We start from the raw sequence: 18,703 nt of genomic DNA, 5'->3' as shown, positions 1-18,703 counted from the left end.
CTCTAGGCTGGAGTGCAGTGGCGTGATCTCGGCTCACTGCAACCTCCGCCTCCTGGGTTCAAGAAATTCTCTGCCTCAGCCTCCCGAGTAGCTGAGATTACAGGCGCCCGCCACCATGCCCGGCTAATTTTTTTGTATTTTTAGTAGAGACGGGGGTTCACCGTCTTGGCCAGGTTGGTCTTGAACTCCTGACCAGGCCTGAGCCACCGCGCCCGGCTTTAGTTTTGTTTTTTAAATGGGACATGCTGCCTAGTGTAAGAGGTAATCACCAATATTTACCTCCTCCCTCCTTCCTGGTTCCAGGGGTACTGCTGGATATTAAACTAAGCCAAAGTGGGGACATATGGAGGAAGGTAAAAGGATTGATAAGGAAAAAGCTATATAAGGGTGGAGCAGGGCAGGGTTGACACCTGAGGAGAAGAACCTGCAGTCGGGCCCCTCCCAGGCTGTAGGGGAAACAAGTTTAACAGAACTTAGCCCTGAAGGAACAACAGTTGCTGAAATGGGCGGCGGAGGAAACAGCATTTGGGTTCGTCTGAATAGGGAGGTACGGGGCAGGGGAGGACTACAAATGGAGTGACCCTGCGGGACCGGATTATTGACGAGCTGCCCCGCTTTAGATCCTCAGCGGTTGGACGAGTTTAATTAGAATACTAAGTAGGTCCGCCCAGAAGCCTTCACCCTGCCCTCTGACCCTAGGGCCCAATCCAAGGACGCACTCAGGGTTAGGAGGTCTGGGAGAGAAGCAAGTAGGGCCCTCATCACTTCGCCGCCGAATCTCCGGCGCCGCCCAGCGGGGCAGAGCCAGGCCAGGGCCGCCCGCCCAACCTGGCCAGCTGCCTCTTCAGCCATGGAAGCTGCCGGCAACCCTGCGGCTACGGAGACAGGTGACCGACCCGTGGCGCTCTCCGCCTTGCACGCCCCTCCCGCGGGTCTCTGGAGGTTGAGTGGGGCGGCCGACAGCAATCGGCACGCGAATTCGACCTCCCCACCTTCTTAGAGAGGGTTACATGGGGTCTTCCAATCGTCCCCAGAAACACTTGTGCGCCCCAGTGCGTTCCTGGAGTTTGTCTGCTCCACGTCACCAAGCTGCTCTCAGGTCTGGGTGCAGGCCAAAGCCTGGATAGTCTTCCTTTCTTCATTTATAAGGCCCCCTTTTTGGGTGCAGGTGGGCCCTGCGCCCTTTTCCCTCGCAGGTCGTGGACATACGAGGAGTTCCTGGGATGAGAGGGACTGTGCCTCGGAACTTCTCTTGGCTCCCCGAGGACTGTTTTACAGGCAGCAAGCGCTCAATAATGGTATCGGTGGCAGTAAAAGAGCCCACGGCTTTATTTTATTAACTATTTCAGCTTCTCCCCTCTTCCTCCTCCTCCACCTCCGCCCATGAAATGGTGCACTCTCCCTTTAAGACTAAGATGGTGGCTTGCTACGATCGGGACTCCACTTCCGGTGGGGAGGGGGGCGGGACCCCAGCCCGCTCACGCCGGAAGTGGTTTGCGTTTTCAAGATGGCGACTCCCTATGTTACTGACGAGACCGGCGGTGAGTGCGGGAGGCGCGGAGCCGCTTCTCCCCGGGCTCTCGGGGCAGGGGTTCGGACTTGGAAAGGGGTCTGTGCCCCGCCCATCCCGGGGCCCCTCCTTTGCCCCGCCCCCCGGACCGCCTTCCCCATTCATTCTCTCCTGCGGGGTGTCTCCTGCGCCCCCTTCTGGTCTCGTGTTTGGGGGTCTCTGCTTCCGGTCACCCAAACCCTGGGGTCCTTCAGTGCTGGTCCCTGCTTCAGGACCCTCACGGGCCCTTAGCTTTTCTCCAGCAGTTGGAGCACTCATATCTCTTATAGGTTCTTCAGCCTTGGGGACTCCTACACTCTCAGTTCCCTCCAATTCCTGCCCTCCTCCTTTTCCCCTCCCCCATCTCAGCTATACTTGCTTTCTGCCCTACCTCAGTCCCATTTTCATTATTTTTCTCGAAGCGGTATTTGCTGAAGACCTTCTCGTTTCTACATAGTACTTTTTCCTCTCCCTTATCTTCATCTGTTGGGTCACTGAGGTTTAGAGGTGTGAAGGGAAGAGAACCCTAATATAACTTTCAGCTTGAGTTTTCTCCCTGATGGAGCCACCCTTCGCTGTCTTATCCTGTGATGGTGATAGAAATTGAGGGGTCTAAGGTGGGAAAAGGCAAACAGGAAAGTGTCTAGTGGCTTTTCTCCGAAGCCCTTTGACAAGTGAATAAAACCCACTCTTCCTTCTGGCTAAAGAATTTCCAGCCTGGCTGGTCGAGATGCTGAAGTGTCTGCTGTGTATGTGAGGTGTATGTGTTGGAAACGGAGAATCACAGCTTTTATCTTGGTTTTGTCCCTTCCTAATGGCCTCATCTTTAGAAAAATATGCGTAGTAGTAATAGCTACTCAATGATGATCAAATAAGATATGTGAAAGCAATTTACAAAATGCTGTGCAAGTGCAAAGTGTTTCTGTTTTTGTAGCCCTCATATGTGTAGTCTGTAGAAGCAACACTGTGCCTGTGCCTTGGTACACACGGTCTGTTTTAAAATGTGCCATTTTGCTTCTTGCTCTGCTGCTTTCCATGTTCCTTACACCTCTTCCCCCTGTCTTATGGTACCTGATGACAACCCAGGTTGCTGCTACTTCCTTCATGAATTACCAATTTTTAATATGTGCTTTGAAAATACTACTTATCCAGTATATTTCTCTTTACTCTTAATCATTTTCTTTACCCTGACTCCGTGAAAATCCAGGTATCACATCTCACCCTACCTTGCCACCAAAAGCTGTTTTCTGTTTTTAGTGACTATGTGGAAGAGAAGAAGGAATAAACTGCTTTTTTGTTTTCCTTTACTATGTCCAGATCATTGATCTACCACTGTCACTAATCCTCATGGAAGGTATTGCCATGCAATTATAGCAGTTTCTGTAAAACTTTAGTGTCATCATTTACTGCCCACAAGGACCCAGACCTATTGCATATTTTTTTCTCTCCTCTTTTTCTTGCTGTCATTTTCAGTGTCTCCAGCACCATTGGAATACTCTGATCTCATAGTTCCTCAGCATGAGACGGTCGACTTTGCTTTGTATTTTCAAACCAGTTGCACATCAGAATCACTACAACCTGGATCTCATCTAGGACACCGCTTTTTCTTCAGGTGCTCCCCATCACTTTAGCCTCCTTATCAGTCACTTATTTCACTATCTTAAACCCTCAGGATCAGCTTTGTGTCCTCAGGTTCTCTGGTTCTTGACCTTTCCATTTCATTGAATCTGTCAGTACCTTATGGCCTTTGGTGCTGCCCAGCTAGACCTCTGTGACCAGCCCCTTTGATAATATCCTCTTGCTTTCTTTAGTCATTTTGATTTTCTATTCTAAGCAGGCACTTCTGTTATCTCTAATGATGGCTATGATTAGAGATGTTTTCTTGGCTTCTGCTTCTAGGCCACAGCATGTTGCTAGAGAAAAAGTACAGAAGCTATCAGATTCAATATAACTTAATATAACTTCTGCCAAGATCATGGCTTCTAATCATTCTTTTCTTTTTAAAACAATTTTTTGCTAGGCGCGGTGGCTCACGCCTATAATCCCAGCACTTTGGGAGGCTGAGGTGGGTGAATCAACTGAGGTCAGGAGTTCAAAACCGGCCTGACCAGTATGGTGAAACCCCATCTCTACTATAACTACTAAAATTAGCTGGGTGTGGTGGCGTGGTGGTGTGGGCCTGTCATCTTAGTTACTCGGGAGGTTGAGACAGGACAATCGCTTGAACCCAGGAGGCAGAGATTGCAGTGAGCTGAGATCGCGCCACTGCACTCCACTCTGGGCGATAGAGCGAGACTCTGTCTCAAAAATAAATCAATAAATAAAAATTTAAATTTATTTTTTATGTTCTTCCATAGCTGTTTTCCCCAAACTTTTCCAGCTCTGTGTGACCATCCCTTTTAATTCTCCTTCTTTTGGCAGATGACTTCATTTTTATTTTACTGAAAAATCAAGGCCTATCATTTTTGTTTCCTTTTTCTTCATAGCAAGATTTTTTTTTTTTTTTTTTTGAGACAGAGTCTCGCTCTGTCGCCCAGGCTGGAGTGCAGTGGCTGGATCTCAGCTCACTGCAAGCTCCGCCTCCCGGGTTCATGCCATTCTCCTGCCTCAGCCTCCCGAGTAGCTGGGACTACAGGCGCCCGCCACCTCGCCCGGCTAGTTTTTTTTTTGTATTTCTTAATAGAGACGGGGTTTCACCGTGTTAGCCAGGATGGTCTCGATCTCCTGACCTCGTGATCCACCCGCCTCGGCCTCCCAAGGTGCTGGGATTACAGGCTTGAGCCACCGCGCCTGGCCCATAGCAAGATTTTGTTTGTTTGTTTCTTTTTTTTAAAATGTAGGGATGCAGACTTGCTATGTTGCCCAGGCTGGTTTTGAACTCCTGGCCTCAAGTGATCCTCCCACCTCAGTCTGCCAAAATGTTGGGATTACAGGTGTGAGCCTGCACCTCTCCCCAGATTTCTTGAATGTGAAGAAATTTACTCCTGATATTTCTGTTTCCTTGTTGCCTATTTGTTTCTTAACTCTTTGCAGCCATTATTTCTAGCACTACCCTCTCTCGAGTTGCCTATCCCTTTTTCTAATTGTTTGGTGAATATCTTTGCTCTTGGATGTACTATTATACCTCAAATCCAACCTGACCTAAACCAGTATCACAGTATCAGTTTTTCCATCACTTTCTGTTAAAGGCACCATTGTTCTAGCCAACCCAAGATAAACTTTTGTGTTGTTTCTTTTTTTTTTTTTTTTGAGACGGAGTCTCACTCTGTCTCCCAGTAGCGTGATCTCGGCTCACTGCAACCTCTGCCTCCCTGGTTCAAGCGATTCTTCTGCCTCAGCCTCCTGAGTAGCTGGGATTACAGGCGCATATCACCATGCCTGACTAATTTTTGTATTTTTAGTAGAGATGGAGTTTCATCATGTTGGTCAGGCTGGTCTCGAACTCCTGACCTCGTGATCCACCCGCCTCGGCCTCCCAAAGTGCTGGGGTTACAGGTGTGAGCCACTGCGCCCGACTGTTTCTTTTTTTAATATTCTAACTATACTTGATTTTTAAGAACACTTTTAGATTTATAGAAAAATTGAGAAGATGCTACAGAGATTTCCCATATACCCTATACTCGGTTTCCCCTATTACTGTCATCTTACATTAATATGGTACTTTGCTTTTAATTAATGAAGCAATATTGATATATTATTATTAACTAGAATCCATACATCATTTCATTAGTTTTTTTTTTCAGACAGGGTCTGCTCTGTCACCCAGGCTGGGGTGCAGTGGTGCAGTCACCATTTACTGTAGTCTTAACTTCTGGACTCAAGTGATCCTCCCACCTCAAACTACTGAGTAGCTGGGACTACAGGTACACACCACCACTCCTGACTCATTTTTGTATTTTTTGTAGAGGTACAGTCTTGCTCTGTTGCCCAGTCTGATCTCAAATTCCTGGGCTCAAGTGATCCTCACGCCCTGGCCTCCCAAAGTGCTGGGATTACAGGTGTGAACCATCACACCTGGCTGATTTCCTTAGTTTTTACTTAATTTATTATTTATTTATTTATTTATTATTATTTTTTTTTTTTGAGGCAGAGCTTTGCTCTTGTTGCCCAGGCTGGAGTGAAATGGCGAGATCTCGGCTCACCGTAACCTCCACCTCCCGGGTTCAAGTGATTCTCTTGCCTTAGCCTCCCAGGTAGCTGGGATTACAGGCATGCGCCGCCCTGCCCAGCTAATTTTGTATTTTTAGTAGAGACGGGGTTTCTCCATGTTGATTAGGCTGGTCTCGAACTCCAGACCTCAGGTAATCTGCCCACCTCAGCCTCCCAAAGTGCTGGGATTACAGGTGTGAGCCACCATGCCTGGCCTTTTTACCTAATTTTTTTGTTGTTGTTCCAGGATCTTATCCAGGGTACTACATAATATTTAGTTCTCATGTCTCTCTAAGCTCCTCTTGGCTGTGACATTTTCTCAGGCTTTCCTTGTTTTCGATGACCTTGAGTTTTGAGGAGTACTGGTCAGGTATTTTGTAGGATGTCCTTCTATTGGAATTTGTCTGATGTCTTTCTCATGATTAGATGTGGGGTATATGTTTTGGGGAGGAAGACCACAGAGGTAAAGTGACATTTTCATCACATCATATCAGGGTACATAGAATCACAGTGATTTTTTACTGTTAATTTTTTTTTTTTTTTTTTTTTTTTTTGAGACGGAGTCTCGCTCTGTAGCCCAGGCTGGAGTGCAGTGGCCGGATCTCAGCTCACTGCAAGCTCCGCCTCCCGGGTTCACGCCATTCTCCTGCCTCAGCCTCCCGAGTAGCTGGGACTACAGGCGCCCGCCATCTCGCCCGGCTATTTTTTGTATTTCTTAGTAGAGACGGGGTTTCACTGTGTTCGCCAGGATGGTCTCGATCTCCTGACCTCGTGATCCGCCCATCTCGGCCTCCCAAAGTGCTGGGATTACAGGCTTGAGCCACCGCGCCCGGCCTTTACTGTTAATTTTTTTGTTTTTTTGAGACAGAGTCTTCCCTCTGTTGCCCAGACTGGAATGCGGTGACACTGTCATGGCTCATTGAGGCCTTGACCTCCCAGGCTCAATCGATTCTCCCACCTCAGCCTCCTGAGTATCTAGGATCACAGGCGTGTGCCATCATGCCTGGCTAATTTTTTTTTTTTTTTTTTGGTAAAGATGGGATCTCACTATGTTGCCCAGGCTGGTCTTGAACTCCTGAGCTCAAGGTATTGTCCCCCTTAGGCCTACCAAAATTCTGGGATAACTAGGCATGAGCCACTATGCCCAGCCTGTTAGTATTGACCATGATTATCTGGCAGAGATATTGTTTGTAAGGCTTCACTGTAAAGTTATGCTTTACCCCCTTCCTTTCCATACTGTAGGGAAGTCACTATTCCTAGCCCATGCATGAGGAGTAGAGAGTTGTGCCTCCTTAAAAAAAGAGATTAAGGGCTGGGCATGGTGGCATATGCCTGTAATCCCAGCACTTTGGGAGGCTGAGGCTGGAGGATCGCTTGAGGTCATCCTAGACAACACAGCAAGACTTTGTATCTACAAAAAGATTAAAAAAAAAAAATGAGCTGGCCGGGCGCGGTGGCTCACGCCTGTAATCCCAGCACTTTGGGAGGCCGAGACGGGCGGATCACGAGGTCAGGAGATCGAGACCATCCTGGCTAACACGGTGAAACCCCGTCTCTACTAAAAAATACAAAAAACTAGCCGGGCGCGGGGACAGGCGCCTGTAGTCCCAGCTACTCGGGAGGCTGAGGCAGGAGAATGGCGGGAACCCGGGAGGCGGAGCTTGCAGTGAGCTGAGATCCGGCCACAGCACTCCAGCCTGGGCGACAGAGCGAGACTCCGCCTCAAAAAAAAAAAAAAAAATGAGCTGAGTAAGATGGCACACACCTGTGGTCCCAGCTGCTCAGGGAGCCTGACGGGGGAAGATTGTTTGAGCCAGGGAGGTTGAGGCTGCATTGAGCCGTGCTTGTGCCACTGTACTCCAGCCTTGGTGAGAGTGAGACCCTATCTCAAAAAATAATAAAAAAAAAAAACACATTATTTGGCATTCTGCCCAGATTTTTTTCTTTCCCCTTGTTTATTAATTTATGTATATCAATATGGACTTATAGATGTTTATTTTATATGGTAGGTTATAATCCAATACTATTTTATTTGCTTTATTGCTCAAATGTTCCAGTTTTGAACATTGGGAACCCTTTCTATTTTTTTACTTGGCCCATCTCCCTTTGACATTCGCCATCATTGCAGGTTATGATTTTGTTCTCTGCTCCAGTCCTATGGTCTGCCTTTTCTCTAAGAAGCCCTTGTTCTTTTTACTGAAGAATAATGTTAGAAACTAAGATCTGATCACTAGGTGTTTTTATTTGTATGGGAGTATTTTTTTTTTTTAATTTATGGGAGTTTTATTTTTTTATGATTATTTTTATTATCATCTTTTACTTCTCTCTTGCCCTCCTCATGTATATCATTTATCAAAATATCATTCTTTTATTCCTACTGCTGTTACCCTTATCCCATCTTCAGTACTTGTTAGCTATATAACCTTGGGAATCTAAGTCTTAGTTTTCTCATCATTGAAATTGGAATAACTCCTGCAACACAGGATTATTATAAGTATTAAAATTTAAATAAAATAATTTGCATGTTTGGCACATAAAAAGTGTCCAACACATTGTTCTGTAATTATTACTATTATGTAAAGGTTATTGTGTGGGTTAGAAGAAATTACTATATACGGCCAAGTACCAGGCATAGTGTACTTGGGCCATTCTAAGTGCCTGTTAAAATTCTAGTTTCTGTTGTCCTGCAAATATTACTGTGACCTCCTAAACTGGTCATCCTATTTCCAGTCTCTCTCTTGTTTCATTTCTTCTGATACACTGCTACCAGATTACTGCTCCTTAAGTACAAATTTAGTTATATAATTTTTGTTCAATATTAATTCATCAACCCAGAGTCTGCTGTTATATTTGGCATATATCTTTCTAAACTGTTTTAAACATAGCAGAATCAGATGGTATATACATTTTTATATCTTGCCTTTTCATTTAGCCTTATGAGGTAAATGTTTTTCCTTGCTATTAAAAACTCTGTAAACATCTTTTAAAATACTGGCAGAGTGTTTTATAATTTGGGCATGCACCTTATCTTACCTTTCTTCTGTTATTGGACCTGTAGATTGTTTTCAGAATTTTTTTTTTTTTGGGACGGAGTCTCGCTCTGTCACCCAGGCTGGAGTGCGGTGGCGCAATCTCAGCTCACTACAAGCTCCACCTCCCGGGTTCACGCCATTCTCCTGCCTCAGCCTCCCCGAGTAACTGGTACTACAGGCACGCGCAACCACACCCGGCTAATTTTTTGTATTTTTAGTAGAGACAGGGTTTCACCGTGTTAGCCAGGATGGTCTCGATCTCCTGACCTCGTGATCCGCCCACCTTGGCCTCCCAAAGTGCTGGGATTACAGGTGTAAGCCACTGTGCCCGGCCCATAGTGTTCTTATAATAAAAATTCTGGGCCGGGTGTGGTGGCTCACGCCTGTAATCCCAACACTTTGGGAGGCCGAGGTGGGCAGATCACGAGGTCAGGAGATCGAGACCATCCTGACTAACACGGTGAAACCCCGTCTCTACTAAAAATACAAAAAAATAGCTAGGCGTGGTGGCGGGCGCCTGTAGTCCCAGCTACTTGGGAGGCTGAGGCAGGAGAATGGCGTGAACCCGGGAGGCAGAGTTTGCAGTGAGCTGAGATAGCGCCACTGCACTCCAGCCTGGGTGACAGAGTGAGACTCCGTCTCAAAAAAAAAAAAAAGAACACTATGAATGTTTTTGTGCATGCATGTTTGTCTGCACTTAGGGTTATTTTCTTTTTCTTTTCTTTTCTTTTTTTTTTTTTTTGAGATGGAGTCTCGCTCTGTCACCAGGCTGGAGTGCAGTGGTGTGATCTCTGCTCACTACAATCTCCACCTCCTGGGTTCAAGTGATTCTTCTGCCTCAGCCTTCTGAGTAGCTGGAATTACAGGTGTGCACCCCCACACCCGGCTAATTTCTGTATTTTTAGTAGAGATGGGGTTTTACCATGTTGTCTAGGCTGATCTTGAACTCCTGGCCTCAAAGGATCACCCATCTCGGCCTCCCAAAATGCTAGAACTACAGGCGTGAGCCACCGTGCTCGGCCTGATTTTTAAAATTATCTGTAAGATGAGGTCAGGCTGTGTTTCCCAGGCTGGTCTCCAACTCCTGGGCTCAAGCGATCCTCTCGCCTTGGCCTTCTGAAGTGTTGGGATTATAGGCATGAGCAACTAGTTTTTCTTTTCCTTTTTTTTTTTTTTTTTAAAGAGACAAGGTCCTGCTCTGTTGCCCAGGTTAGAGTGCAGTGGCACAGTCATACCTTGCTGTAGTCTCAACTGTTGGGGTCAAGCAATTCTCCTGCCTCCGCCTCCTGAGTAGCTAGTACTAGTACTACAGGCATACGCCACCATGCCCGGCTAATTTTTGAATTTTTTTATAGAGCTATGCTGCCCAGACTGTTCTCAAACTCCTTTTCACAAGCAGTCCTCCCACCTTGGCCTTCCAAAGCGGTGGGATTACAGGCATGAGCCGCTGCACCCAGCCTAGTTTTTCTTTTATCTTTTTCTTTTTTTTTTGAGACAGAGTCTTGCTCTGTCTCCAGTCGCCCAGACTGGAGTGCAATGATGCCATCTCTGCTCCGCCAACCGGGCTCAAGCTATTCTCCTGCCTCAGCCTCCCAAATAGATGGGATTATAGGCACGTACCACCATACCCAGCTATTTTTTTGTATTTTTAGTTAGAGACGGGGTTTCACTGTGTTGGCCAGGCTGGTCTCGAACTCCTGACCTCAGGTGATCTGCCCTTGGCCTCCCAAAGTGCTGGGATTACAGGCGTAAGCCACCATGCCTGGCCCCCAGCCTAGTTTTTCTAAGCACATATGCATATATAACATAATGTAAAGTGATATATTTGGAATTGTACTGTTAAGATTGGCTGTTATTTTCCAAAATATGAATCCTTGAAACACCTAGTAGTCCTCTGAGATGTGACACAAAATAAATAACTAAAATAGAGCCGGGAGCGGTGGCTCACGCCTGTGATCTCAACACTTTGGGAGGCCGAGGCGGGTGGATTGCTTGAGCCCAGGAATTCAAGACCAGCCTGGGCAACATGGCAAAACCTCGTCTCTACTAAAAATACAAAAAATTAACTGGATGTGGTGACACACACACTCCTGTAGTCCCAGCTACTTGGGAGACTGAGGTGGGAGGAATTGCTTGAGCCTGGGAGGTGGAGACTGCAGTGAGTCAAGGTCTGGCTACTGCACTCCAGCCTGGGTGACAGTGACCTCTCAGAGATAAATAAAATAAAATACAAATAATGTTTCTGTGTACAAATTTTGGGAAACACTGTAAACCATATTCCCATCTTGCATATTCACCTGAGTAAGAACGTAGTAACTCATTTAAGCCTTGCTGTTAAAAAAAAAAAACACAAAATATTTTTTTGTGTTTAACTCAGAATTTCCCAAACTTATTTAACAATGTTTAGGGATAATCCCTGTTTAATATCTTATGGGAGTAGTATTTTATATAGCAAAAGCTTTGGGAAATGTGATGAAATGATAGGACTACCTTTTTTATTTTTATTTTTATTTATTTATTTATTTATTTATTTATTTATTTATTTTTAAGACGGAGTCTCGCTCGTTGCCCAGGTTGGAGTGCAGTGGCGCAATCTCGGCTCACTGCAAGCTCCGCCTCCCGGGTTCACGCCATTCTCCTGCCTCAGCCTACCGAGCAGTTGGGACTACAGGCGACTGCCACCATGCCTGGCTAATTTTTTGTATCTTTTTTATAGAGACGGGGTTTCACCATGTTAGTCAGGATGGTCTCGATCTCCTGACCTTGTGATCCGCCCGCGTCGGCCTCGCAAAGTGCTGGGATTACAGGTGTGAGCCACTGTGCCTGGCTATTTTTGTTTTTTTGAGATGGAGTCTTGCTCTGTTGCCCAGGCTGGAGTGCAGTGGCACAATCTCTGCTCAGTACAACCTCTGCCTCCTGGGTTCAAGCGATTTTCCTGCCTCAGCCTCCCAAGTAGCTGGGACTACAGGAACCTGCCACCACGCCCAGCTAATTTTTGTATTTTTGGTAGAGATGGGGTTTCACTATGTTGGCCAGGCTGGTCTCAAACTCCTGACCTCAGGTGATCCACCCGCCTTGGCCTCCCAGTGCTGAGATTACAGGTGTAAACCACCATGCCCAGCCTAATTTTTAAATTTTTTTATAGAGATGGAGGTCTTACCATCTTACCCAGGATGGTCTTGAACTCAGCTCAAATGATCCTCCTACCTCTGCCTCCCAATGTGCTGTGATTACGGCGTGAGCCACCATGCCTGGTCTATTTGTTGTTCATTTCAATTTTTATTTTAGATTTAGAAAATATGCAGGTTTGTTACATGGGTATAATTGTGTGATGCTGAGGTTTGAGGTACGAGTGATCCCATCACCCAGAGAGTGAGCATAGTACCCAATAGTTAGCTTTTTTTTTTTTTTTTTGAGATGGAGTCTTGCTCTGTTGCCCAGGCTGGAGTTCAGTGGTGTGATCTTGGCTCACTACAACCTCTGTCTCCCAGGTTGAAGTGATTCTCCTGCCTCAGCATCCTGAATAGCTGGGATTACAGGCACGCACCACCACGACTGGCTAAGTTTTGTATTTAGTTGAGTTGGGGTTTCACTGTGTTGGCCAGGCTGGTCTCCAACTCCTGCCTCAGGTGATCCGTCTAGCTTGGCCTCCCAAAGTGCTGGGATTACAGGCGTGAGCCACTGCGCCTGGCCCCAGTAGATAGTTTTTAAACCCGTGCTGGCCTCTACTAGTCCCCAATGTCCGTTGTTGCCATCTTTATGTCTGTGAGTACCCAGTGTTTAGCTCCTACTTATAAGTGAGAAAATGCAGTATTTGGTTTTCTGTTCCTGTGTTAATTTGCTTAGGATAATGGCCTTCAGCTGCATCCATGTTGCTACAAAGGACATGATTTTGTTTTTTATGGCTGTGACAAACTACTTTTTATTGAATTAATTTTATTTTTTATTTTTTCTCGAGTTGCAGTCTTGCTCTTGTTGCCCAGGCTGGAGTGCAGTGGTGCGATCTCGGCTCACTGCAGCCTCCATCTCCTGGGTTTAAGTGATTCTCCTGCCTCAGCCTCCCAAGTAGCTGGGATTATAGGCACCTGCCACCACACCCGGCTAATTTTTTTTATTTTTAGTGGAGACGGGCTTTCACCATGTTGGCCAGGCCTGTCTCGAGCTCCTGACCTCAGGTAATCCACCCATCTTGGCCTCCCAAAGTGCTGGATTGCAGGTGTGGTGAGCCACTGTGCGCAGCCGACAAACTACTTTTTAAATTTTTTTTATTTTTGAGACAGAGTCTCACTCTGTTGCCCAGGCTGGAGTACAGTGGTATGATTGCAGTTTACTGCAGACTTGACCTCCTGGGTTCAAGTGATTCTCCCAGCTTAGCCTCCCAAGTAACTGGGATTACAGGTGTGCACAACATGCCCAGCTAATTTTTGTAAAGAAGAGATTTCACCATGTTGCCCAGGCCGGTCTTAAACTCCTGGACGCAAGCGATCTGCCTGCCTCAGCCTCCCATAGTGTTGGGATTATAGGCATGAGCCACTATGCCCAACCTCAGACTACTTTTTTTTTTTTTTTTTTTTTTTTGAGACCGACTTTCGCTGTTGTTGCCCAGGCTGTGGAGTGCAATGGCCTGACCTCGGCTAACCGCAACATCCATCTCCCAGGTTCAAGCGATTCTTCTGCCTCAGCCTCCCGAGTAGCTGGGATTATAGGCATGTGCCACCACACCTGGCTAATTTTTGTATTTTTAGTAGAGACGGGGGTTTCTCCATGTTGGTCAGGCTGGTCTTGAACTCCTGACCTCAGGTGATCTGCCCACCTTGGCCTCCCAAAGTGCTGGGATTACAGGCATGAGCCACCGTGCCTGGCTGACTACTTTTTTTTTTTTTTTTTTTTTTGAGACCGAGTCTCGCTCGGTTGTCCAGGCTGGAGTGCAGTAGCATGATCTTGGCTCACTGCAAGCTCCGCTTCCCAGGTTCATGCCATTCTCCTGCCTCAGTCTCCTGAGTAACTGGGACTACAGGTGCCCACCACCACGCACAGCTAATTTTTTTGTATTTTTAGTAGAGACAGGGTTTCACCATGTTAGCCGGGATGGTCTCGATCTCCTGAGCCTCGTGATCCACCCACCTTGGCCTCCCAAAGTGCTGGGATTACAGGCGTGAGCCACCGCGCCTGGCCTACTTTTAAATATGGTATTATCACATGCCATGTTTTTGCCTATACCCTCTAGTGAAACTGGGCTGTATAACTGATGTGGAACAGCAGTGCAATGATGTGTAAGCTTTGGCATCAGACTTGAGTTCAGGTTACAGGTATATGCTACCTTTGGAATCTTGACCATGTCTTTTTTTTTGAGATGGAGTCTTACTCTGTCACCCAGGCTAGAGTCCAGTGGCATGGTTTCAGCTCACTGCAACCTCCGCCTCCTGACTTCAAGCGATTCTCCTGCCTCAGCCTCCCGAGTAGCTGGTATTACAAGCATGCGCCACCACGTCTGGCTAATTTTTGTATTTTTAGTAGATATGGGGCTTTGCTATATTGGCCAGGCTGGTCTCGAACTCCTGACCTCAGGTGATCCACCTGCCTTGGCCTCCCAGAGTGCTGGGATTACAGGCATGAGCCACTGCACCAAGCCTTGACTGTGTCTTTAACCTCTTGAAGACTGTTTCCTTGGCTGTAAATGATAATATTTATCTCATTTATATTTAACAGGATAATGTATACAAAGTTCCTCCTGTAATGTAGCTACTTATTAATAAATACTCTTTACTAATCATTCTTAAATACTGAGTTTTCCACTGCTAGGATTTTGCTTTTGTTGTTCCTCTTATCCCCTTTCCCTTTTCTCTGCCTGCAGAAATACTGGCTGCTGATTTGTTGTTATCATTAATTATTACTACTTTCTAGTCTTTAGTGTCAAATGAGGTTTTCCTGATTATCTCCTGTCATCTCTTAGAATACTTTTGACACTATTTTGTCTTAGACTTTGCTTGCCTAATTTGCCCACCTCCTCCTTACTTAGTCTGTAAATTTTTTGAAAATTGGGACCATCTTACTCACCTTGATAACCCTATTAGCACTTATGGTACTTTTCTTCTAGGAGGCTTTTTTTTTTAAAGATGAAGTCTTGCTCTGTCTCCCAGACTGGAGTGCAATGGCACGATTTTGGCTCACTGCAACCTGTGCCTCCCGGGATCAAGTGATTCTCCTGTCTCAGCCTTCTGAGTAGCTAGGATTACAGGCGTGTGCCACCATGCCCAGCTAGGAGGGTTTTAGTGTTTATTGTGTTTAATTTGTAGTCTGGCCTCTTTACCACCATGCTTTTCTGAGGCTGTATTTGCGGAGATAACCAGGGATTTCTAAAATGCCAAAACCAGAACCTTTTTTTCAGTTCTTTATTTGATTTCTCCACAGTATTTAATACTGTTAATCACCTACCTTTACTTTTATTGATTTATTTATTTTTTTAGACGGAGTCTCGGTCTGTCGCCCAGGCTGGAGTGCAGTGGTGCGATCTCGACTCACTGCAACCTCCGCCTCCTGGGTTCACACCATTCTCCTGCCTCAGCTTCCCGAGTAGCTGGGACTATAGGCGCATGCCTCCATGCCCGGCTAATTTTTTCTATTTTTAGTAGAGACGGGATTTCATTGTGTTAGCCAGGATGGGTCTCCATCTTCTGATCTCGTGATTCACCTGCCTCGGCCGCCCAAAGAGTTGGGATTACAGGCGTGAGCCACCGCGCCCAGCCATCACCTACCTTTACTTAAAATTTTGGTCTCCATGGCTTAGCATGTCCTGGTCTTCCTTACCTATGAATCATTTCCTGTTGTTGCTGTCACCTTTTCCTCCTTGCGGGAAATGATTATGACCATTATTTCAGGGTCATTCCTCCAGCTCTAATCTCTTTGTTATATTTTCTCTATGTTGGAAACCACATCCAGGTCCTATTTTGGCCCTGAGATCATCCGCAGGCTGAGACCTGTGACTTAGATCTCTTTTCTTATTTGAAGCAGGTCTCATACCTTGAACAACCATGTCCCTACCTCCTTGGAGTTCCTCCATGCCTTGCTATGTTGTCTTTTCACTGTCTACCTGCAACCCCTGGAAACAAGGACCCTTTCAGTGTAAGGGTTTTTATTGCTGACAGACTTAAGGAAACAGATTGAGAATTAAAAAACGGCAGATGTGAGAAAATGACAGAGCTTAAAAAGATTCTTACAGTAGCAATCCCCAATCTCTAGTTTTTGACTCTGCAAGATATTATCTGAAAGTCCTGATATTCTGCCCTTGGTTTTTATTTCTAGGGGTGGGAACTGCCAAACCTCTCCCTTCTTTTTGACTTCACCCTTGGATACCATCAAGGCCAGAGGATGGAACCAAGATAACATAAAATAGGTGCTCCTTTGTGATAATGGGCTATTTGTATCTCTGAGGGCTTCCACACAGGATGGCCATTCAAGAAACTTCTGCTCTGCCTTTTATTGCAGTCTATCTTTTGTCCTCCTAAACCTTCAGCTATAATCTCTATGCAATCAACTTAAATATATGTTTCTAGTATTGTCCCTTTCTCCCAAATTCCATGTAAAATACTTGTCTAGAATTGAATTGTTGTTTCCACAAAGTTGTTTTCCCCTATGGACTTTGTTTATATCAGTAGTTTCTATTTTCCCAATTTTCCAAATTCAAGAGTGGTATTATAAATAGTTGTATTCTTGTTTGTTATCTTTTTCACTAGAATGTATACTATAAAAAGGCAAGAACCTTGCTTGCTTTATTCATTGTTGTATCCCTAGTTTCTGTTACAGTGTCTGGCACAAGAGTAAGTGCTCAATAAAAATTTAAAATCCATGTGTGAATAAATGTGATTACCATGTGCCCTATGGTATACTGAGAAGAATAAGAATACATGTGAAAAGCACGAGATTAAATCCACAGTGTCACTGTTTTGATTGTTTCCTCTCTAATTCACATCTTGGTAAGTCTTTGGATCCTGTTGATTTAATCTTCACAATGAATTTCTCTTTCATTTTCCTTTCAATACCTGTAGAAACCATCGAAGTCAAGTCTTCTCACATTGCAGCTGTTGCTTTCGTTTTCTCTACCTTTAGTTTATGGTACACATTTTTCAGTTTAATCTTAAAGCATTGCTTTGAACAGATCACCTGTACTCCCTTATTGGCCATCAGTATTCTACAGCTTAAGGCTTCAGTCCAAACCCAGTGGAGGCTGGAGACTTTTCATAGTTTCACTAATTTACCCTGAGTCTCTTTTCACATATGCTTTTTGCCCAGAACATTCTGGATTCTTGGCTCTTCCCTAATGAGATACGTTAATTTACTCATTAATTCAGTCCGTATTTACTGTCTTGTGTGGGCCAGGCTCTTTGCTATGAAGTTCAAAGACAGTTTCTGCTTTCCAACAAGCAAATAATTATGTCAAGCATTAGAGCAGGATAAAAGCTAAAACAGGTGCTGTGAGTGCAAGTTTTAACCTGGCTTGGCATAAGGAAGTCAGGAAGGCTGCCTTGAGTTGATACTTGAATTTGACCTTAAAGACCAGTAGGAATGAACTTAAGATAAGCAAATATAGTCTATTCCAGGCCAGAGGAAGCAAAAGCAAAAAGGCACAGAGAATAGAGACATGGGTCAGGTTGAGATTTGTGAATATTTCACTTTTTTTTTTTTTTTTTTTTGAGACAGAGTTTTGCTTTTGTTGCCCAGGCTGGAGTGCAGTGGCGTGATCTTGGCTCACTGCAACCTCCGCCTCCTGGGTTCCAGTGATTCTCCTGCCTCAGGCTCCCAAGTAGCTGGGATTACAGGTGCTCGCCACAACGCCCTGCTAATTTTTGTATTTTTAGTAGAGATGGGGTTTCTCCATGTTGGCCAGGCTGGTCTCGAATTCCTGACCTCAAGTGATCCGCCTCTACCTCCCAAAGTGCTGGGATTACATATGGGAGCCACTGTGCCCAGCCAAATATTTGTTTCTAGAGGAAAGAGTATGGTGGATTTATGCTAACAGACTGAAAACTAGCAAGAGGTAAATCAAGAAGGCCTTTTTTTTTTTTTTTTCTTGAGGCGGAGTTTCGCTCCTATTGCCCAGGCTGGAGTGCAATGGCGCGATCTTGGCTCACTGCAGCCTCTGCCTCCTAACTTCAAGCAATTCTCCTGCCTTAGCTTCCCAAGTAGCTGGGATTACAGGCATGAGCCAGTGCACCTGGCCTAACAGAAATTTTTAACAGAAAAGTTATCACCCCAATAGAATTTTCATTATTGCATGTTCTTTTCTTTTTTAATTTTTTGAGATGGAGTCTCGCTCTCTCACCCAGGCTGGAGTGCAGTGGCGTGATCTTGGTTCACTGCAGCCTCCACTTCCCAGACTCAAGTGATTGTCCCATCTTAGCCTCCCGAGTAGCTGGGACTACAGGCATGCGCCACCATGCTCAGCTAATTTTTTTGTATTTTTGTAGAGACAGGGTTTCACTATGTTGGCCGGGCTGGTCTCAAATTCCTGATCTTAGGTGACCCACCTGCCTTGGCTTCCCAAAGTGTTGGCATTACAGGCATGAGCCACTGTGCTCTGCCTTGCACATTATTTTCAAACAAGTTTTTTAAATAGAGATGGGGTCACAATATGTTGTCCAAGACTCAATTGATCCTCCCACATGAGGACTAAGCTCTGATTTTTTTTGTCTTGCCGAAATTCCTATCTAAGGGGTGTAGGGAGTCATGCCCTACAAACCATAAGTTCTCATCAGATGCGTTTCATTTAACCTTGTATCTCCCCTCCTCTCCCTTCCCCTTTCCTCCCCTCCTCTTCCTTCCCCTCCCCTCCCCTCCCCTCCTCTTCCTTCCCCTCCCCTCACCCGATCCTCCTGCCCCAGCCTCCCCCCCCCCCCCCCCCCCCCCCCCCCCCCCCCACCCCCCCCCCCCCCCCCCCCCCACCCCCCCCCCCCCCCCCCCCCCCCCTCCCCTTCCC

The 18,703-nt window shown here is 45.8% G+C and overlaps 1 protein-coding gene across 2 annotated transcripts in view; it reads left to right on the top strand.

Moving 5' to 3' along the window:
• The first annotated feature begins 696 nt into the window (after positions 1 to 696).
• PYM1 (PYM homolog 1, exon junction complex associated factor) overlaps positions 697 to 18,703 on the top strand; it is a 28,472-nt gene continuing 10,465 nt past the window's right edge. Inside the window, exon 1 of one of the 2 annotated variants that reach the window (XM_025400845.1) lies at positions 697 to 887. In XM_025400845.1, the coding sequence (XP_025256630.1) occupies positions 851 to 887 (37 nt within the window). In that variant the 5' untranslated portion in view covers positions 697 to 850. Of the gene's footprint in view, positions 888 to 1,486; positions 1,542 to 18,703 lie in introns of those variants that run through there. The other variant, XM_025400846.1, reaches the window with a different exon arrangement.

The sequence above is a fragment of the Theropithecus gelada genome, chromosome 11, assembly GCF_003255815.1.
Source record: "Theropithecus gelada isolate Dixy chromosome 11, Tgel_1.0, whole genome shotgun sequence".
Taxonomy (NCBI): Eukaryota; Metazoa; Chordata; class Mammalia; order Primates; family Cercopithecidae; genus Theropithecus; species Theropithecus gelada.
The sequence above is the reverse complement of the archived record's forward strand: the minus strand, read 5'-3'. Positions and strand labels throughout refer to the sequence as shown.